The following is a 23,421-nucleotide window of genomic DNA, read 5'->3' as shown; positions in this document are numbered from 1 at the left end:
ATCTGCAGGTTAAATTACAAAGCAATATCTTTAGACAAATGTCCTCATTTTAGGAGTATAAATAAAGGTTTACACAAACAAAAAATTTTCACTTGAAACTTAAAATATATGCGACATTATATACCAGTTACTCCCCCTACCTATCTTAAAAAAGCACTGTCAATTGGCAACTGCAAATTCCTAAAAACTATTTGTTTTTAATATGTTTTATAAAAAAAAATTAATATAGCTAAGAAATATAACACATTCTGTATAAAAAGTCGACTTCATTGTCGATTTTTAGTAAACACTTGTATTTAATTTTACAACAAATAACCTATTATTATTCTAATAAAGGGAGGTAATCCTCTATTGATTTTGAGGTCACTAGGTCAAAGGTCAAGGTCACGGTGACCCGAAATAGTAAAATGGTTTTTGAATGATAACTCAAGAACACATACGCCTAGGATCATGAAACTTCATGGGTAGATTGATCATGACTCTCAGATGACCCCTATTGATTTTGAGGTCACTAGGTCAAAGGTCAAGGTCACGGTGACCCGAAATAGTAAAATGGTTTCCGGATGATAACTCAAGAATGCATACGCCTAGGATCATGAAACTTCATTGGTAGATTGATCATGACTCGCAGATGACCCCTATTGATTTTGAGGTCACTAGGTCAAAGGTCAAGGTCACGGTGACCCGAATTAGTAAAATGGTTTTCGGATGATAACTCAAGAACGCATATGCCAAAGATCATGAAACTTGATAGGTAGATTGATCATGACTCGCAGATGACCCCTATTGATTTTGAGGTCACAAGGTCAAAGGTCAAGGTCACGGTGACCTGAAATAGTAAAATGGTGTCCGGATGATAACTCAAGAATGCTTATGGCTAGGAGCATGAAACTTCATAGGTACATTGATCATGACTGGCAGATGACCCCTATTGATTTTCAGGTCACCAGGTCAAAGGTCAAGGTCACAGTGACAAAAAACATATTCACACAATGGCTCTCACTACAACGGAGAGCCCATATGGGGGGCATGCATGTTTTACAAACAGCCCTTGTTGATATATGTTTTATACAATTAATTGAAAATACCTTAGTTAAAGTTTATTAGATAAAAGATAACAACAATTTTAACAAATATATTTCTTGCTTATATAAATATAAGTAATACAAATACTGATGATGTCACTTTTCCCACATGACAAAAACATCGTCCTACAATTGTGACATTTTGATATAAAAGTTCACAGTGATATGCTTCTTTAATTTGCAAAATATTGAGAAAAGGGTTGGTTTTCAAGTTGATTTTTATAAAAATCAGCAAAATGTGTATGCTAATATCATAAAAATGATTTAACACAGGTGGCCGATTTTTTACGTACAGGCCGAAATTACGTACACAACCAGTAAACCGGAAAAAGCACATGCGTCAAGCCTTGTTGGTGGAATAAGGCATTTAGTAAGCACAAACATGTCGTTAGAATTGGATGATGTTTCCTCTAAGATGGTGGCTCTATCATGCGATGGAGCAAGTGTCATGTTAGGATGCAAAGCAGGAGTTGGTGCACTTCTTCAAAAAGAACAGCCATCATTGATTAAAATCCACTGCATGGCCTATCGACTTGAACTTTCTCTCAAGGACATGGCAGAGTCTACTAAATTTTATGTGAAAACTGTTGACTCTCTACTGCTGGGCCTTTATTTGTTTTACCATTATAGCAGTTTGAATAGATCAATGTTGAACAGGAGTTATGAAGCTTTGAAGACAACTGAGGATGGCCCATTGCTAATGCCTGTGCGTTGGAGGAACTCGATGGATAGCACACACCTTGCGAGCAGTGACTAACATAATTGCAGCTAACAAGTTTATAGTTGCACATCTTCAGCAGGTAATAATGGGGTGAATGTAAGATAAACTCATATAAAAATGGTTATCTTTGAACCTGCAGAAAAAATTATGTTAATGTTCTTTAGATACAAAATACATGTGTAATTAGTAGATGCACATTGATTATAATATACATTAAATTTTAAGCTGCACATTTTAAATATAGAATAACGAGTTTTAGTGTATTAAAATTCTCTCTTATCCAGCTGATCGAGACGTCTGAGAAAGTCAGCAGTGTTGCGAAGGCTAAAGCTCGAGCTTTCCTCAAGCTATTGCAGTCCAGAAGCGTTGCGTACTTCTTGTACTACCTGCTTGATGTCCTTACTCCCTTGAGCGGGATGTCGAAAATGCTCCAGAACAGACAGGCTGTCCTTGGGGTTCAGCATGCAGAACTCTCTTTAACTATTGATGTCATCAACAAGTACACAGACAGGTAATTTAACTTAACTTTATTTCAACTTTTTTGTGTAAACAAGTAATTAAAAACGTGTTAGCATATATCTTAAATGAATTAAAACAAAGTAGATATTCACTCTTTTCAGTGATGGTCCTAATCTGAGGTAGGTACAATCGCAGGATCCTGTTTTTAATGATTTGAAGGGTTCTGATGATGAATTTGTATGTGCCAGAAAGCACATGACCCCACTCATTTCCAAGCGTATAGAGAAACAGTTTTCAGAATTCTCTAGTCCTGGTGTTGTTCATGCAACTAGAATAGCTGATATAACTTGAACTAATATAAGTGAATGGCCTAAATCATGGGAGAAGCTTAAAGGTGCAATGTTAAAAAAATGGTTTCAGTTGAGTTTAATACTTATGAAGATAAGTTATTGTTTGTTGTTGCTGTTGTAGTTGCTCCAAATTTTAGGAGGATGGTGTGTTCATTCTTTATTTTGTTAACACACTATTTGCACTTTCATTTATAATTAGTATCACAAATGGTTTTAAATATTTGAGTTGACCCAATCAAATTCATTTCAAGTGATTATAATCTTATAATTTAAAAAGCAATCCTGTTCCATAATGAAACATAAAACAAACTAACACAGTCACCAAACCAGTATTGTTTTTCCACATGATGCTGCATTGCATTTTCTAAATCTTATTTATCAATAATAAAACACATAAATTTGGATAGTGTTTTAATAATTTTCAATGTTTACCCTTTAGACTATGGTGACCAGGAGCTTCAGGTGCTATTGCAGCATTTCAGCCCTACTCTAGTCAAGGCTGGAGTAAGACCTGCTGAGGTCAAATAAATAATTTCTTCGAAATAAATTTGAATTAAAAGAAAGGTACTACCGGTAAATGCTAGCCAACAGCTATTAAGCGAAATGACAGTATTTTTTACTTAATTAATTTAGTAAATTTTGGTTTTAATACTTCTCCAGAAAGATTTTTAATTATGAAATATGAATTGCACCATTTATGTTTAACTTCAGCAACAAGCTGGCTGACTGGATCTCTGTGAATGATGTGATGGCACAAAAATTCCCCAATATCTTACCAGTCATCGACCTCATCTTGTCCATATCACCCTCCAGTGCAGAAGCAGAGAGAGGGTTTTCACAATTAAAGCTATTGAAAACGAGACTAGGAACAAGAATGACCCAGCCAGTACTGAATAATCTCTTGTGCATCAATCTCGAGGCTCCAGATGTAGAGCACTTTGACCCAACTGATGCGGTTCACAACTGGAACACTAGTGGGGTTCGCATGAGGAGACCCATGTTTAAGGACAATAAGTCCAAGGAGCAAATACATTCAATGTGGTCAACGTTGATGATGTAGAAAATGAGATTGACAGTGAACTTGAATTTGACTTAGTGTCTAGCGACACGTCAGATTCTGATTCGGATGAATCTGAGGTCTTTCATCGCCTGTTGAGCTTTAACAAACCTATGTAAACTAATAGTAGAGCTGCAACATTTCTTTTTATGTATTAACGTATGTAACCAAATGTGTTTGCGTGAAATTCTCTTTTGATTTATGTATATCATGTGTTTGTGGCAGACTGTGCGATTATTTTCAGTGCCTCAAAATATGGTGCAGTTAAAATTATTGCATTACAGCATGTGTTAAGACTTCAAATAAAAGAACTTACCTAACAAGACAGCTTTGTGTTAATTACAGTGGTCTTGCCTAGAAGGGGTCAACATTAATCTAAAAATGTACACGTAAAAAGTGTGCATTTAAGGTTTATGATCACATCGTAAGCTTTAACGAAATTGTCAGGTCATGAATAAGTTAAAACAATGTACACAATGTGAAAATTATGTTATTTTATCACCTAGCTGTCTGACCTAACATTGTACATTCATTGAACAACAAAAATGCATATAAAGTATTAGGAAAGTTCTGGGCCTGTAGGTTTTTTGCTGGGCAACCTAATTTCAGAAGTTGGTTGCACGTCTGGGCAACCAGCCATATAAAGTTAGTTTCCATCCCTGACTTGATTATTATGCGATGGGTGGTGCAAGGTCAAGAGAGAGATTTGAAATGATAGGATAAATAGAAGAGATTTTATAGTTTTAAGTATAGAGATAGTAAAAAGTTCACAATGATTTCAATTGAAGCAGAATCCTGCATTTGATGCAAGCAAGTTGCAATTTTCTCATTTTTGATTCCTGCAAAAAAAATAGCCTTGCATCGTTTTGACACATTTGTTTTCCACAATCCAACTTGAAAAAACGACCAGAAATGATCTTTTATGGAAATAATAAAGCTTGTGAAAATGTTAAATTCATTATTATGATAAATAAGCTAATACAAAATACACATGTATTTAGGAACATTGCAAGTAACTTCAGTATTTTGACCATAAATTGATAATCATTTTTATTTTGACCCCTTAAGTTTGAGACCGTGGGTCATTTTGACTCCTGGTTTTCAAAATCTATTGAAATCTCTGAGTTTAGCCAGCTTCATTTTCACCTCTTCAACCAAGACCTCTCCGGTCACGGTAGCCACGGCCGGCACAGCAATGGGAATCACTAGGGTTTACTTGGAGCTGGGCACCTAACAGTGATTGGAAGGTGAGTGAGGAAAGCCCCTGCTTGAAGGATTACAGTTGCAGGGAGGTGATTTCAAACGGGTACAGTGTGTGGGAAGAATGAATTATTGTAGTACGATATGGATGTAGACTGCTAGTGGTACTTATTGTTATGATCCTTAGGGCAGCTTGGGGCTTGTATAAGGTAACAGTTGGCTGGCAGTGGTCTAGCTAGCCTCAAAATTTAGGGAGAAGTCACTTCTCCCTAAAGCCAAAATAGGGAGAATTGGTAACATATTTGGGAGAAATGATATATTTGCATCATAGATCTTAGTTTTACGTATATTTTGCAGCAACTTAACGGAGAAGTGGTTTCTGTTCAGCTTTCAATAAACTCTTCACTTGTTTTATACAATAAGACATGTACAGTTAAATGTATAAAACCAACATTTTCCTTATTTCTCATTGATTGTTGATTGTGATTGTACTTTTGATTACTTCTTTGCCTGAACAGGTGTATCAAATAAACTTCAATTGTAATCATTTAAAATCTCATTTTACAGCAGAGATTCCATATCTGACCAGTAAATGAGCCCCATATTTATTGCCAATGCTACATGTAGGTTACATCTTCCCATTTGATCATTCCTTAGCATTGTTTTAATGGGCCATTTAACATTGCTGAATCATAGTTATTGGTAGCCAGCAGAAGGCAATTAATCAAGGCATCATCTATTAACAATTTCAAGAAGTGTAATACATGTAGCTCCAGACTGTTCTTTTGAATGTTCAACTTTGCATGACCTGTACATGGGGCACTAATGGCTGAGAATCCTCCTGTGTCCAATTCTCCACAAATTGATTTTAATCGGTCAATGTCTGGCACAAAGTAAATCATAAAAAGGAGGAGAAGTCACTTCCCCTTCATGAAATTAATGTGCGAAGTGAAGATTAATTTGGCGAAGAAATCGCCCATTTCGCCCACTCGAGAGACCCCTGGCTGGAATATCTACCAGGTCATTGGCGATTTTATACAGCATGGTGAGTTGCTTTGGTCCGTCGTTATTCAAGGGTCTCCCACCCCAAGTGCTTGATCAAAGAGGATATGCTGCTGCTGGTGTTGTGGTATCTGTTTTAAGCTCTTTTTTTTATTTAAGTTGAACACAAATTGGTGAAAGCTCTAAACAATGGTGTTTACAAATGTTCATATACTTTTCGATATTTCAGAAAACATGAGAAAGATAAGGAACAAGAAATCTGCTGAAACTGAAACTGAAATTTGCAACAATGACACTAGCTCAATGAAAGAAGAACCTCCACAAAAGAAACGAAAATCAAAATCTAAAAATGATAGTGTTAACATAGAAAACAAAGCTACTAAACCTGGCCAAAAAATTGTGACAAACAAAAGTGTCCCTTTGAAATCAAATTCAAGCAACCAAAATGTTCAGTCCCCTCGGTCTCCACATAACAGCAAAAATTCCTCATCCTTAGAAATGCCAGTGAATTTAATAAAGTCAAACTTTGTAAGAGAAACCTGTATAGCAAATGGAGTAAAAGATCCTTTTCAAGAAGATTTGGAAAAGCATGGTTTCCAGAAGGGGACACAGCATCTGAATCTTCCAGCATTTAATTACAGCAGCCATTACAGCGCAAATCTTCAGCATCATCTAGGCAACATACAATATGGAATCAAAAGTAGACTAAAGTTACAGAAGGTTGAGTATTTTTGCTTAAATTTATAATCAACATTATAATTAACAACCAGTGATTTCATCAAATTTAAATGAGTGAAGATTATTTTCAAAACTTGGAGACTTGATGGACAGTTCTTATTTTGACTATACATGTAGCTGTAAAAAGAAACAGTGTGTTGTTTGAAATTTTTGTAAAAAAATGTCGGGTGATCTGCTGGCAACCTTGGTTATACTGAAACGATTGCATCACTTAAGCCAACATAATAATAAAACTTCAAAGACATATTGATTTTATTAATTCTATATCAGATTTTAGAAAAGGGTTTCCAAAGTAAAATTTTGTATGAAATTTGATTTCAGGGCTTTACAAAATACAATATATTGGCTTGTTACTAGTTTGAAGTTAAAAGGGTTTTTTATGTGAAAGAAGTGCTGTTTACTTATATGTATTTTATTCAAGAATTTCAGGAAATGTTAGTTTGCATATTAGTTTTCTGTTAGTAATAGTTTTATCAAGCATCTCAAATATGTTTAGCGCTTTTTATGTAAATACTGCACACTGTGCTCCAGCTAGGCCTAAATGGAAGGTTGCGCTACCCTGCCCTTCTGAAGCCCTGCTCTGCACTTCAGAGGCCCCTCCCTACCCTTTTATTTATAAATCTTTTATTACAACATTGTTATAAAATTAATCCACATTGTAGATGCTTTCTTTGTATGGTTTAATAATAATGGAAAAAATAAATTCTAACAATTATTAATAACATATAAATTCATATTCCAGATAGGACTGCGTGCATGAAAGTGCGCTTTTGACAAAATTCTGTGCTTTGAAAGTGCCCTTTTGACAAATAAGCCCCCCCCATGCCCTTTTCAAATCCTAGCTGTGCACACAATTACATGTACTGTGGATGTAAACTTAAGTTATTACTTAACATGCGCTTCACTTTGTTTCCCTCCTATGCTTAAGTATTTGAAACTTCTTAATGACTTGTCTGCAGTCCATCAACAGTCCACTTACCTCACTATGCCGAGAGCTTGAAGTCTACAGAACGGCCAGCCCATTTGACCGGAGAGTTACTGCCCTTGAATGGCACCCTAAGCAAGCAAACCTACTTGCTGTCGGTTCCAAAGGTGGTGACATTATTTTGTGGAACACAGAAAATGTTGGACAAGATAAAATGATTCAAGGGGTATGTTGATCTTAAAGGGGCCTTTTCACAGATTTTGGCAGATATCGAAGTTTGTCATTAAATGCTTGATATTGATAAATTTAAACATTGGATCTAAAAAGGTCCAATTAAAAACAAGAATAAAATTAAAGGAAGAAAAAAAGTAACTCTCAACTGGGCTCCTGGCACTGACCCTTGGAGTAAAAGTCTAACACATAGACTACTTGGCCATCCATGCTCATACAATGAATGATGTATTTTCTACTTTATATATGCAATCCTTGTAGTGTCACAAAATATAACAACAACAACAGAACTCTCCAAATAATTCAATCATTTCGATTCGCAACGCTTTATAGCTTGCAGGGTTTTAAAACGTCAAAAGATGCATATACAGAGGGGGTAACAATGTGATAGTCAAGATGGCGACGTCCATACCGAGACGGATATTGTTCGCCATTTTATACCCTTTATTTCTTCTGTTTATTTTTTAAATGACGCTCACTTTGCAGCCAAAAAGGTAAAAAGGTGATTAGCCTTTATTTCGTATTTAAATTCGCTTTATATCTCGACTACTTCCCGCAAATTTTCTTAGTGTAGCCCTTATTAGGTCCTCCCGCTAAGAAATTTCGCACTGAGTAAAGTCGAGATATAGAGCAAATATTACTATGATATAAAAGCCAATAACTTTCTTCCTAAAACGTCTGGAAAGTGAGCGGAATAAACAAAATAATACAAGTAATACAAGGTATAAATGACGAAAAATACCTGCCTCAGCATGGACGTCGCCATCTTGTTTGTCAAGTGATTACCCCCTCTGATATAATGGTGGATATTTTAGAGCATGGTAAATGTTCAGTATTGCTGTTTCCTCACAAATAATATAACTACAACAAAATTTTGCAAATCTGAAACATTTTTTTTAAATTTTGTCAATTTACCAAAACCTGAAAAGGCCCCTTTAACTAAAAAATATTAGAATGTATTTTGTGTATATTTACATGAGGAGCTTGTATTTTAATTTAATGACATTTTTTTTGAAAATGTCGGGGTTTGATTCAATTTCTTTAAATAAGCATTTTTCTTAACCCTCAAGGTCAGCTTTGATAACTCTTTACAGATATGCTATTTGATGATCATTTATGTAAGTTAAATGATTATAAAAGTAAAATAAATTGTTCTTGTCTGCTGCATATTACATAATATACAAGTTCTCTGCCACTTAATAGTAAAAGATATACATGTATTTAAGTCCTTTATCAAAATAAGCTGAAATTGTCTATGTGTTGTGCCCAGTATACATTTTTAAGGAGATACATTTTTAGCTTATTATAGAATATAAAAGGGCCATCATGATTTGTAATGCCATTGTTCTTGCAGAGCGGAGAGGGTGGGTCATGCCAAGCCCTGAAGTTCTGGCCATGGGACAATAGTAAAGTGTTGACCGCCTCCATAGATGGTACTGTGACCTTGAAGGACCTTGAGACAAATGATCGGCTTACATTGGCCGACACCATGAATTGCCATGAGTAAGTTAACATTGACCCCTGCAGAAACAATTAGTGACATGAGAATAGCATGTACATGTATCTGGCCAAAGAAAAAACAAGAAAACAAAAGTCATGTAAACTTGAGGCATAATTAAAGTACATAGTGTAATGGCTTTTTTTTGCATATATGCAAATTAACACATGCGTCACATTCCCACTTGCCTCTTGAATTTGCCATCAAAATATTGCTATGGTCAAAAATAATTTCTCAAAATTTGCTGGTCTAGCAACTTCAAGCAATTAATGTTTTAAGAAATGTTACGCCTTTGCGGAAATTACATAAAAAGACTGTGTGGATTGTAAATGCTGTATAATAATTATGTAGTATCAAGCATCAATCCAATCTGATTGTATTAACCCATTTATGCCAAGTGGACTCTCCCATCCTTCTAAATTGGATCAATTTATTTCCAAAATTAGGGATGTGAAGTATATGTATTTCTATATGAAGAATATTGCATTAAGAAATTCCTTTTAAGCAAACAGTGCAGACCCAGATGAGACGCCGCATTATGCGGCGTCTCATCTGGGTCTACGCTGTTTGCAATGTCCTTTTTTCAGGACGCTAGGCATAAATGGGTTAATGGCACAATCATGATACAACTTGGTCAGGATGTTTATCATCACAATATTTAGTTAGAGTTCAAATCTGGGCCATGTTTTAATTACGTGACTGGATTTTGAGAAGAAAAAGGATACCAGGGAGAATAAAATAAAACAATATCAAACAATCAGTTAAAAAATTCTTAAGCCCTGGGTCAAAAACTCAGTTTATATTACCAAGCAAAATCTTTGTAAACTGGCTAAACTTGAACTAGTTTAATGATGTTTATTGCTTGTCATTATCTAAGGGTTGGAAATGAAGCTTTTAAAACATGTTTCTAGTAAGAAAGCCATACAATTTTATTTTATTTTCTAACGGACTTTTGACATGTATTAACTACTTACACATCACAAAGCATATCTGAGAGGTAAAGGGTTAAAATAATTCTTTTGTTCCAGCCATTGGTACTGCAGTGTGGATGTTCTTCAGAGCCAGTACCTGGTGGCTGCAGGCAGAAATAAAGGCACTCTACACATGATGTCGTCCGAGGGAAGAATGGTACTGTAGTGCTCTCTTTATTATTTTCAAATACTAGAAACCTTAGTACACAATAAAATCTTAAAATGAATCCTTTGTGTGAAACATATAATCTAATTATTTTCACTCTTTTTTTGCAGACTTAGATCTTTCATACAATTTAATTGTACAAGTCCAAATACTCTAAACAAAGCCTTTTCAGATAACATTTGACTGATTTTTTTAATGAAAATAAAGTTTAGTTTTATAAAGTTCATTTTCATAAATGCACGTTTGATGGAATAACAATGAGTGTGTTCATGCCCCTAACTGTAACACTATCCATATAAGGTATATGAACATCGTCTGCACAAGGACAAGATCACCCACGTAGAGTTCTCGCCCCGGGAACCCTGGCTGCTGTGTACGGCCTCTACGGACCACACCGTACAGCTTTGGGACACGAGGCAGCTCAAAGATCGGAAGAGTGCACTGTGTGTACTCGCGCATGACAAGGCTGTCAATTCAGGTAAGTTATATGATTAATAATTGTTTATTGTTGTGATTAGGCAGCAAGACAGTTTTTCTTAACCCAACTTAGATATGTATTTTGAAGTATTTGTAGTCCCATAAAAAGTTAAATTTAATGGAAGACCTTTCTTACTGATTAGCAGCACCCAGCAGAAAACCTGAACAGACTGAGAGTTACTCGCAGGCTGTTCTGGTGTTATGCTGTTTTAGGGGTGTCAATTTTCCGGAAATCCGGATTTTTGCCAACCAGGGTCGATATTGAGATCAAAGAAGATCCGATTAGATATTTTTTTTTAGGAGGGGGGGGTAGGGGAAAATTTGTTTGAAAGCGCGATCAATTGAGAACGAAATTTATATATTAGTAAAAGCTTCATCGTCTTTGGGCTCGGTACCGATTTTGCCCGGTATTTTATTTCTTTATTTTGATTGGCTAGCCGATGGCAAGGACATGAACAAAACTGACGGAAAATTGTCGCTACTTTTGGACTTTTTGTCACGTGGTGATTCGGCAGGTCTGATTTATAATATAACACATATATTCACCAGAAATTGCAAGTAGAAATACTATTACATATTACAATTTGAGGGTGCTCAAGGGGGGGGGGGGGCATTGCCTTTTATCTCTGTTGGGGACCTGTGTTACCAGACCCCTGGCCTAATTTTCCGGATTTTAAATTTGGGACAATTGACATAGCTGTGTTTTGGCATAGCCATTTTTAGCTCACCTGAGCTGTGCTATGTGAACAGAGGCCACATTTATTGTCCAATCTTCATGAAACTTGGTCAGAACATTTGTCCCATTGATACCTCGACTGAGTTAGAAACCGGGTCATGCTGGTTCAAAAACTAGGTCACTAGGTAAAAAAAGAAAAACCTTGTGAACACAGTTCAAGTCACATTTGATGCCCAATCTTCATGTAACTTTGTCAAAATGTTTGTCTAAATGATATGTTGGTTGAGTTCAAAAATGGTTCTGGTCCGTTGAAAAACATGGCTGCCAGGGGGCGGGGCAGTATTGCTTATATGGCTATAGAGAAACCTTGTGAACACTCTAGAATCGCAGTGGTGTAGTGGATGAGGTGTCCGCCAAGTGATCGGGAGTTCGTGGGTTCGCTCCCTACTCTGGGAGCGTTCTCATTATCTCTTCCATAGACACCAAGTACTGGTTCTTCCCAGGAAACGGACTCGATAATGTCCCTTTGCTTATAATACTGGAAAGAGCGGTTGGCAGTATTCAGAGATAGATTGAAGTCACAATTTTTGCCCAATCATCGTGACACTTGGTCAAAACGTTTCATTGATATCTCGGATGAGTTCGAAAATGGTCAAGATCGGTGAAAAAACATGGCTGCCAGGGGGCGAGGCAGTTTTCCTTATATGGCTATAGTAAAACCTTTTTTAACACTCTAGAGGCCACATTTATTGTCTAATCTTCATGAAATTTGGTCAGAAGATTGGTCTCAATGATATCTTGGATTAGTTCGAAAATGGTTACGTTTGCTTGAAAAACATGGCTGCCAAGGGGCGGGGCATTTTTTCCTAATATGGCAATATATGGCTATAGTAAAAACTTGTGAACACTCTAGAGGCCACATTTATTGTCCAATCTTCATGAAATTTGGTCAGAAGATTGGTCTCAATGATACATTTATCTTGGATGGGTTAGAAAATGGTTACATTTGCTTGAAAAATATGGCTGTCAAGGGGCGGGGCATTTTTCCTTATATGGCTATATATGGCTATAGTAAATTCTTGTTAACACTCTAGAGGCCACATTTATTGTCCGATCTTCATGAAACTTAGTTAGAAGATTCATCCCAATAATATCATGGACGAGTTCAAAATGGTGCTGGTTGGTTAAAAAACATGGGCGCCAGGGGGCGGGGCATTTTTCCTTATATGGCTATAGTAAAAACTTGTTAACACTTTAGAGGCCACATTTATTTTTCGATCTTCATGAAACTTGGTCAGAAGATTTGTCCTAATGATATCTTGGATGAGTTCGAAAATGGTTTCAGTTGCTAAAAAAACATGGCCACCAGGGGGCAGGGCATTCTTCCTAATATGGCTATATATCATGCTTTAGTAAAACCTTGTTAACACTCTAGAGGCCACATTTATTGTCAGATCATCATGACACTTGGTCAGAAGATTAGTCCCAATGATATCTTGAATGAGTTTGAAAATGGTTCCGGTTGGACCTGGTGGAAAAACATGGCCGCCAAGGGGGGCCTGGCATTTTTCCTTATATATAAGCTATGGTTAAACCTTGTTAACACTCTTGTTATTCTTACAATAATGATTCTTTAAATTACAATTTTGAATAACTTTTATTCATTAATGATAGTTAATAACTTATAAATTCATTAATGATAGATCCGGTATATTTTCATTGTATGATAATTCGTAAGAAATGAAATAAATGCTTTAAACTCTCTGTAAGTGTGGATACAGATAGTTTGCATCAGTGGTCAGTGCTTATCTTTACCTGGATACTAAGAATAGCAGTGCTCTCATTTGATTGGATGTTTACCTTGCCAGCTACACCTCAAAATCAGGGAACTAGCACATTGTTGGCCTTTTGTAGCGGATCCGTGGTTTAGTGGTTACACACTGGCTTCACAATCCAGAGATCGCTGGTTCGATCCCCCGCTGCACCTAACCTACTAATTCGTCTTTCGCATGAGATGTTAAACCGAGGTGCAGTGTACTAGGTGCTATACACCGGGCACTAAAAAGACCCAGGGTCACCCAGTGTTCTCCGGAAGCACCGGCGGCCGGCGATTTCGCCGGCTACTGACAGTCTAGGCGCCGGCTACTTTCCCAAAAAATATCAATTGGAAACGGCGCAAAAAACGCCTGTTTTAATTCCAGTTGTGACGCGATTTTTCAATTTCGTCTTTTTATTAACTAACCGAATGTTTCTATTCTAATGCGCGTTAATTTTGCGCCGAACAGGAAGAAGCACGGATAAAACCGATCGATAAAGTACACTCCACGCGTTTTCCCCAATTTCTCTCGCTTCTCCCTAGCAGTGACCTGGAGGGAGATTAAGAAAATCCCGCGATACGCGGCGTTTGCATGATTTTGGACGCGGCGGTTAACGATCGGCAAAATTGATAAGCCGACGCGGCGGCCCTCGGCGTTGGCAACGCGGGGGAAACTCCGCGTTTAACGAGATAACGATCAATTTAACGTTGTTTGACTTTCTGATTTTCAAATAAAATTACATTTATTACAAGTACATACATGTAGTATAATATATACAATTAAAAAAAACCCAAGATAGATCGATCCCGACGTGGTTGTAGAAGTAGTTGTTGTTGTATAGAAAACTCGTTGATTTACGACAAACAAAGCGTCGTCTTTTATCTGATACTTACCAATTAATACAGGGAACAAAGGGTGGAGTTTACCAGTTAATTGAACACGTGTTTTACGAAAAGTTGAGTCCTGAATGGCCGTAATTACTTGGTCTAAGCTTTGACACAACAAAAAAATCTATCTCGGATTTTCCGACAAAGGCCATTTTCCCAACTTTTTGTACAGTTACTAATAATGGCCTCCGCGTGTTTACGAAATTCGAAACACATTCATCTTAAATAACGGTGTCTTGTTAGATAATTACTGGATTTTATTTTTTTATTTTATTTTTTGGTATGCCCAGTAGCACACTGCTAACGCGGTGTTGCGCGGCGGTCACTGATAAGAACGGAAATCGTCTGCATTTACCGACTTGGCTAAAGTAATACACGCCGCGGGAATTAGCGAACGCGGCGTAACGCCGAGCGTTTTATCGAGTTCACCTCGCTTTCCAACGCCGCGTGAACACTTATGCAGATCTCTTTAAATGGACCGGCCATCAAATCTGAGGAGTGCAGCCAACTGCTTTCTGATGCAGCTCTGATCTGGAGAAAGACACATGTAAGGAACCTTCCTCCTATGAAACAACTGCCAAGTTTTGGTGGATCAGCTCACACGGACAACTTTTACCCAACAGTTACAGTGGAGTGTGGAAGTCAGACAGATTTAGAAAGTATGATTTTTTCCATCTTTAATCCGAGATGATTTACCTCATCATACACCTGTCCCCAAATAATTAAATTCTATATGATTTTGCTATTTAGCCTTGTTTGTTTTGCCAATTTGATAAAAACAATTACCTGATCTATTATTTGATTCCACATGTACTGCAGTACCTACATAACATTTAAGATTGCTATATTATCAGCAAGTTTGGAACTCATCATAAGCAGTTTGTATTTATAACTGGTTCCTATTTCTTCTTTATAAGAAGTTGGTAAACTGTTCAAAAGTAAAAAATGTGTTTCCAATGTCTCTAGTGTTTTTTTATTACTATCAATTCTAGTTATTCAATGCAAAATGTAACATCTTTGAACAATAAGTTTTTTATCAAAGAATATTTAAAGCAGTGGAAGCTTATTCTTGATGCAGCTCAAAACAGATGTATAAAGCTCATACAAGAGCTTTCTGCATAACTTTTTCACTGCATTAAACAGCCTACTACTATCTGAAAGATCACTGCTAAATTTACATAATTTTATGAACAATATCTAGTGGCAATTATAATGTAAACTGAACAGGTAAAGGGTTAAACCAACCAATGTCAATATTTCATAATTTAGAGTAAAATTGACTTCTTTTGTTCACAGAGATGCCACCACTGGGACAATCCCTGGAAGAGGAGGACCTGAAAAAGCTACAGAACGACCTTAACCAGTTTGTCCAAGTGCAGCCTGAGCCAGCCCCACAGTTTGGAGAAGCAGAATACCAAAATGCCCTCCACGCCCTTGGCATGGATGACCAAGGATCTGGGCTAGATTCTGACTATGGATCTTCATATTCAGATTATTAAAAAACAGTTGTTGCAATTTCATGTTTCTTTTTTCAAAGTTTGTGAGAGAGTTATTCAATAAATTTCAAATAAATATTTTATTTTCTATGAAAAATGCTAGGTTACTTCAATCTAAGAAAAACTCCCTAGAATGCACCAGATTGCACCATTTCACTCATGTACTTTTAAAAAAATCCTGGGGGAGACCCCCCATACCCCCCTGGCAGGAGGGGATACCCCTCACGCACCTACCCCAATCGCCACTTCGCGGCTCGTGCACGCGACATGCCGCGTGCTTAGTCACTGGCTACTTTAAAAATATTTCTGGCTACTTTAGATTTTATGGAGAACACTGGTCACCTCTGGAACGGGGTGTCTCCTGTATCTTGCACTTTCCCCCGTAACCAACTAACACATCTTTCTGGGGGCGATGGCCATATGGGAGACAATCCCGGTGCACTCGATAAAAAACAACAACAACAACAACATTGTTGGCCTTTCCCATTGAATTAGTGATTAACTGTGTTTCACTTACTGGGAATGTTAAGTTAGTGGAGTTAGTTTAGTTCTTTTAATTAAGTGTGATTATTAACTAAGTAATAACTAAGGCACAGTGACTTAGTTTTTTTCTCTAAGTGAAAATATTAAGATAGTGATTTAATAAAGAACAAGACCTAGTGAATTTATGCAACAACGAGTAAGTGTTTTTAATAAGTGATGAGTGAACAGAGTGAATTTATTTAATGACAGTTCTCAGCTAGTCTTTTAATTTGAGTGACTTAGTGTGTTGTGATTAACACAATAAGTGATTAAGTGGTTATAAGTGATTAATCAAAGCCGAGGAAATGGATTTAAACTGTTTGTTTTCTTTAAGTGTCTTACATTAGACTTAAGCGAATAATACAATGAAAGCGAGTTCTCAATTATTTGTTTAGTGAAAGTGAAGTTTGTGAGTGAATTCAATTGAAGTGATCACGGGTGTTTGTTTATCCTAGTGCTTTATACAGGCATTTGCCTCATACTGAACACAAACTGTTGACCAAGTTTAGACATGAAAGTGTTTAATTGTTTTCGAAACCTTGTTTTAACAATGATTAACTTTTGAAAGTTTATGAACTGTATTTCTATATGAGTTGTTTTTATTGTTTGCATTATTGCTTAAGTATAAATGATAAATGTTTGGAAAGAATAAAAATCGTTTAGTCACATTGTTGTTGGTTTTTCTTGTGCCTCAAGCTAGGCTCAGATGAGCCCAAGTAGCTTTCCCTGTCACAGTATGTGATAAATAAATAATAATTTAAATTATTGACTTCATTTTAATTTGGTAGCCGGCATGACGGGTGAAACGCTTAAGTATATAGTGAAAACATGTGAACAGTCTAGAAGACACATTTTTTGCACAATTTTCATGAAATTTTGACATATCTTGGAAGAGATAAAAAATGGTTTATGTCTGTTATAAAAACATGGCCGCTAGGGGGCCATTTGTTGTTCATTCTTCATGAAACTTGGTTAGAACATTTGTTTCATTGATATCTTGGGCTGCAAAGAACAGGTCATTTCTTTTTATCTCAGGTGAGCAGCTTTGGGCCTTTCAGGCCCTCTTGTTACTTTACCTCTGATTGGGAAAGAGTTTATTGGCAAATGAACATGTGAACACTTAACCTGTTGTAATTCTGCCTAATTTTCATGTTAGCGAGATAATTTTTTCTAATGATATCTCGAATGAGTTAAAAATTGGTACTGGTCAGTCAAAAAACATGGGTGTGTTTCCTTCATATATTTTGATTTTTAACCCTTTCTCTCTCAGAAGCAAATTGAAAATGGCTATGTGCAAACAGCATAAAACCAGAACAGTCTGTGAGTAACTTGTAGTCTGTTCAGGTTTTATGCTGTTCATCAGTATCTTTGGGTTGGAAATGAAGCCCTTAAAAAACTAATCTAGTATGAAAGGTCTTTAATTAAATTAAACTTTCTAAGGGACTACAAATGTGTAAAAAACGTATCTAAGTAGTAAAGTTTTAATGTGGATAATTTTGTAAAGTTTTGTATTCTGATACAGGTATGCCTTGCTTGTGATTTCCATGTTATTCAAATTAATATGTTGCAAATTAAAAACATAGCTTTGGGGCATTGCCTTGTTTCTTGCAACATATAATTCAGGCAGAGAAAAAGTTACAGTAATGATCAAGAGGTAGAGCAAGAGGTAGAGATATGAGTGCACCAGTCATACCTGAATAAATGTATAAATCAGATATTAATAAATTGCGTTATTTGTAGCCTATTTCAGCCAGACAGATGGTTGCAGACTGGTTACTACTGATCAGGGCAGGGAGATTCGCATGTACCAGTCACCCAGTTGGTGTCTTGAGACATGTATACAGCATCCTCACAGGTTCTTTCAGCACATCACACCTTTTAAGGTACATTGCCTGAATATGGGGTAATATTTAAGGATAAACTTGTAGTCTTTTATATAACTTTGAACAGAGAGTAATGATCAAGTGAAAAACGCGATACTTATATATTATTCTTATAGAATCATGACATATTTCAATTAAATGTTAAGTTTCAGAACACTCATTATTTGTTTCTTTTGATATTGGTATACAGAATTGATATTTGTTGAATGGGTATTGGTTATATATATACATGTACATGTAATCTGTTTTGGTTTCCATGAAAATCTTTCAATTTCTTAGATATATTCACTAACAGGAAAGTACAAATTCTTAATGTAATGTGTTGCTTTGGCAACAGAAAATAACAGATGAATATGATGTTGATGTTTCTAAAAATAAATTCCTCTGAATATAGGAGGGTATACTGCATTCACCATAGATTTCAATGTTTTTATGTCCCCCACTATAGTAGTGGGGGACATATTGTTTTTGCCCTGTCTGTTGGTCTGTCTGTTGGTCTGTTTGCGCCAACTTTAACATTTTGCAATAACTTTTGTTATATTGAAGATAGCAACTTCATATTTGGCATGCATGTGTATCTCATGAAGCTGCACATTTTGAGTGGTAAAAGTTCAAGGTCAAGGTCATCCTTCAAGGTCAGAGGTCAAATATATGTGGCCAAAATCGATCATTTTATGAATACTTTTGCAATATTTAAGATAGCAACTTGATATTTGGCATGCATGTGTATCTCATGGAGCTGCACATTTTGAGTGGTGAAAGGTCAAGGTCAAGGTCATCCTTCAAGGTCAGAGGTCAAATATATGTGGCCCAAATCGCTTATTTTATAAATACTTTTACAATATTGAAGATAGCAACTTGATATTTGGCACGCATGTGCATCTCATGGAGCTGCACATTTTGAGTGGTGAAAGGTCAAGGTCATCCTTCAAGGTCAGAGGTCAAATATATGTGGCGCAAATTACTTATTTTATGAATACTTTTGCAATATTGAAGATAGCAACTTGATATTTTGCATGCATGTGTATCTCATGGAGCTGCACATTTTGAGTGGTGAAAGGTCAAGGTCATCCTTCACAAGGTCAAGGTCATCCTTCAAGGTCAAACATCATATTTGTCTGTAGCCATTACATTTAATTTGCCAATAATGTTATTGTACACTTTTCAATGTACAACATTAAAGCTTGCATGGTTTGTTCTCTAATGATTTAAAGTTGAGCATTTACAATTATTACTTTCCTACATTAAAAAATATGTAAGTTTTGCCCTTTTTTTCACCTGAAATGTACATAAAATTATTACTACAACTTGCTCCACCTTATGTCAACTGGAATGGATGTGGTTGGGGTAAGGGGCTGATGAGCTCACAATCTTACAAATTCTGTTTCTAGGCGACATGGCACCCTCATCTGGATCTGATAGTGTGTGGTCGGTATCCAGACAAGAACTTCCCTGGTTCAGGCAACGAACCCCGGACCATCGACATCTTTGATGCGCAAGATGGCCGGGTGGTCTCGCAGCTGTACAGTCGAGGGGCGGATGGTCTATGTCCAGTAAGATTTTAAGATGTAGAAATATGTAATGTTCAGAAAAGCGATGTTGTAAACATGATTCATCAAAAAATAGCTGTCAACATTATGACAATTATTGAAATGTTAAGAGGGCCGATTATATATTAAGTGTTAAACAAAGCTAAGGTTTGTTCACTTTACATGGAAGTTTTTTGTTTTTTTTAAACACCACATGAAAGATGATAAAACATATACATAGTTAATGCTTGAAATGTTAACGTAAATCTTGACTTACACCTATGTTAATTTTAAAATCCTCGGGTTGAGAATAGATTGTATGGTTCTTAATGGAGCTTAAAAATTATACATAGTCTCAAAGGTTCTTAAATTCAAATTATTTAATATCAATGATGTAAATATATGATTGAATGAAAAGTCAAATACTAGAATACAAATGTACACCTTTTGGTTTTGGAAGCCGTCCCCATACATTTCACCAGCCTGGTCTGCTAAGTTGACTGTCTATCCAAGGTTTATGGGTTTGAATACCAGCTTGGCCTTATATCTTGTGTGAATTCATTTATGCGTTTTTTCCCAACCTCTTAATTAGGAAGGTTGATTGTCAATTGACATGACGCCTTATCTATGATCGCTCCGCCCACTAGAATTGATCCACCAATCAGCGATCGATTAATCAGGCGCACTCGTTAGCAACGACCTGTCCGCCATTTTCTAGACATGCTACATGTTTAGATTCACTTTTATTCCAACGAGTTTCTTTTGTTTTCCTCTTAAAAACAACGATTAAAAATGGTTAAACAGTGTCAATGGGGATTATGTAACTCGGACAATCAATATCCTGAAAGATTAGTTGGTTACATTTAATTTTTATCGTTTCCAAAGCCGAAAAGAGATCTTGAGAAGGGTAAGAGATGCATAAATACATGCGGTCGTCACCAGGAACAACTGAACGTCAACACTGTCAAAGACAATTATAATATATTTTTATCGGATATACTAGCAGATTTAAATAGTTTATGTTATTGATCTGAGTATCACATTATATATAATATTTCACTTTTTTTAAAATAGTTTTATCAGTTATTAACTTATTAGGTCAGAAGCAAGGTTCATCTGCATTACTTAAAGAGAAATAAAACCCAGCATGAAGCCTAATTCATGCTGTGTTTTATTACTCTGAGTAATGCACTTAATTGACATCATGCATGTTATTTGAAGTTGACATGTGGTATATTATCTTATTAATGGTATCTACACATTTGCACTCATGTGGTGTCACCAATAAACGCTTTTAATCCACACTAGGAGCTCGAATGCCTAGATCTCATTTTTTAAACGAGTTTCGTTTATTTTGTTCGGATTAAAAAACGGAAATGAAATTGGCAAAAACGGTGTAAGAAGGGTTAATGCAACTCTGACATTTGGTATCCAGAAAGGTAAGTTAGATGAATTAAATCTATACCATTTCCAACGCGGCAATGCGGTCTTGACAAGAGCGAGTGGAAGCTTCAAGAATTACCGAGATCCCCTTTATAAGAACATTAATTTATTTCACAAACTTAAAATGTCATATAAGCAATAACTAAGCATTATTAAGTAAGTATTATGTCACGTGTTCATGTAAAATAATTGAGAATTTTGGTACCCAATTCGTGTAACTTTACGAAATCCCCGTTAAAAATCGCGTTTTTGTGTGTGCCAGAAACAAGTGAAAACCATTTTGTTATTATTTTAATAAAGACGTATCGATAAATGCTATTGTAAAAGAGTTATTATTACTGATATTAGTTAACCAATAAATGCGGTAACTTCGGGGAAGTTGGTACCTGCGCGAGGGTCTGATATTGGTAGCCTTATTAATTTATAATAGCCTGACCGTATTCCATTTCGTACAACGCTAATTTTATATCAGACAATGTCCAAACTTACTGTGTTGTTTTTGCGCTTTAAATTATAGTGATTGATTAATGTCTCATAAGCAATGTTTAATATGATTAATGTCACTTATACGCAATAACGTGTGGGATTGAGGTACCACCCGGCGTCAGAAAGCGCGTAAAACTTCACCGAATTCCCAGTTATAAAGCGCTATTTCGTGTCAATTACACGGGTAGGGGGGAATGTTTCGGTAATAATTTTGTAAATAACACGGGTAAATACCGGTGAAGTGTTAATTTTATTGCAAATACCACCATTACACTTAATAACGGGTTCGATTTCAGTAAGCGCGCAAGCGTTTGAGAGCGTGTTTAATGTACCGATTTACCCGTTATAAATAGCTGATGTTCTCTTTAATCGTATATTTTTTGCATTAGCAGAATAACTAAATGACATCAACCCCTTTACAAGTGTAATATGGTGTTTAACAAGTCCATAAAATCATCCGGAATATCGCGTAAATCTATATGCAGTCTATAGGCAAAGAAGCCATTTTGGTGTTAGCTTGTCTAGGTTTTCTTCCCGCTGAGCCACGTGATTAAGTGGGCGGAGCGATCACTGATAAGGCGTCATGTCAATTACTGGCATAGGAAAAAATGTTCATTGTCAATATATTTGCAGCTGAACAAGTTCAACAGACAAGGGGATGCTCTGGCCTCAGGAATGGGTGAGTCATTAGCTCACTAGCATTAAGTGCTCAAGTTGAGGAATTGTGATCATCCTATATAGGCATCAGTTGTTCGGTGCTGGGTTCCATTGCCTACATTTAACTTGTACTACTATAGACTCCACATTTTTAGCTCACTTGAGCACAATGTGATCGCCTTTTGTCCGTCGTGCATCATTCGTCGTCAACATTTTGCCTTGTGAACACTCTAGAGGCCACATTTCTTTTCCAATCTTCAAGAAACTTAGTCAGAACATTTGTCCCAATGATACCTTGAATGAGTTCGAAACTGGGTCATGCTGGGTCAAAAACTAGGTCACTAGGTCCAAAAAAAAGGATAAACCTTGTGAACACTGAAGAAGTCGCAATTGATGCCCAATCTTCATGCAATTGTGTCAAAATGTTTTTCTCAATGATATGTTGGTTGAGTTAAAAAATGGTTCCGGTTGGATGAAAAACAGAGTGGCGGGGCAGTTAAAGTCGCCGCTTTGTCTGTCCTTGCGTGTGTCAGTCCGTTCGTGCACATTTTTTGTCCAGGCTATTTCCCAGCAATTAATGACGGGAATTCAATTAAACTTTATGGGAAGCTTCACTACCAAGAGGAGATGTGCATATTATCAGCCGGTTCTGGTCGGATGATTTTTTCACAGAGTTATTGCCCTTTGAAATTTTCCATTAACTGTACATATAGTGCAATTCTTGTCCAGGCTTTTTCTCAGCAACTAACAACCCGAATTCAATGAAACTTTATGGGAAGCTTGACTACCAACAGGAGATGTGCATATTATCAGCCAGTTATGGTCCGATGATTTTTCACAGACTTATAGCACTTTGAAATTTTCCATTAACTGTACATATAGTGCAAATCTTGCCCGGGCGATTTCTCAGCAACTAATGACTGGAATTCAATGAAACTTTATGGGAAGCTTCACTACCAAGAGGAGATGTGCATATTATCAGCCGGTTCTCGTCGGATAATTTTTCGCAGAGTTATTGCCCTTTGAAATTTTCCATTGTACATATAGTGCAATTCTTGTCCGAGCTATATCTCAGCAACTTATTACAGAAATTCAATGAAACTTTATGGGAAGCTTCACTACCAACAGGAGATGTGCATATTATC

At 36.4% G+C, this 23,421-nt stretch overlaps 2 protein-coding genes across 2 annotated transcripts in view; both read left to right on the top strand.

The window, feature by feature from the left end:
* The window catches only part of LOC127832060 (uncharacterized), a 194,152-nt gene extending 189,880 nt beyond the window's left edge, over positions 1-4,272 (top strand). Inside the window, exon 3 of the mRNA XM_052357211.1 lies at positions 3,327-4,272. Coding sequence (XP_052213171.1) covers positions 3,327-3,675 — 349 coding nt within the window. The 3' untranslated portion in view covers positions 3,676-4,272. The remainder of the gene's footprint in view (positions 1-3,326) is intronic.
* LOC127832056 (DNA damage-binding protein 2-like) overlaps positions 1-23,421 on the top strand; it is a 35,940-nt gene that overhangs the window by 5,760 nt on the left and 6,759 nt on the right. The window contains exons 2-9 of the mRNA XM_052357204.1: positions 6,104-6,594; positions 7,572-7,763; positions 9,123-9,271; positions 10,295-10,394; positions 10,704-10,881; positions 18,019-18,161; positions 19,553-19,714; positions 22,253-22,298. Coding sequence (XP_052213164.1) covers positions 6,109-6,594; positions 7,572-7,763; positions 9,123-9,271; positions 10,295-10,394; positions 10,704-10,881; positions 18,019-18,161; positions 19,553-19,714; positions 22,253-22,298 — 1,456 coding nt within the window. The 5' untranslated portion in view covers positions 6,104-6,108. The remainder of the gene's footprint in view (positions 1-6,103; positions 6,595-7,571; positions 7,764-9,122; positions 9,272-10,294; positions 10,395-10,703; positions 10,882-18,018; positions 18,162-19,552; positions 19,715-22,252; positions 22,299-23,421) is intronic.

The sequence above is a fragment of the Dreissena polymorpha genome, chromosome 5, assembly GCF_020536995.1.
Source record: "Dreissena polymorpha isolate Duluth1 chromosome 5, UMN_Dpol_1.0, whole genome shotgun sequence".
Taxonomy (NCBI): Eukaryota; Metazoa; Mollusca; class Bivalvia; order Myida; family Dreissenidae; genus Dreissena; species Dreissena polymorpha.
Note: the sequence above shows the minus strand (reverse complement) of the source record. Positions and strands in the feature narration are given on the sequence as shown.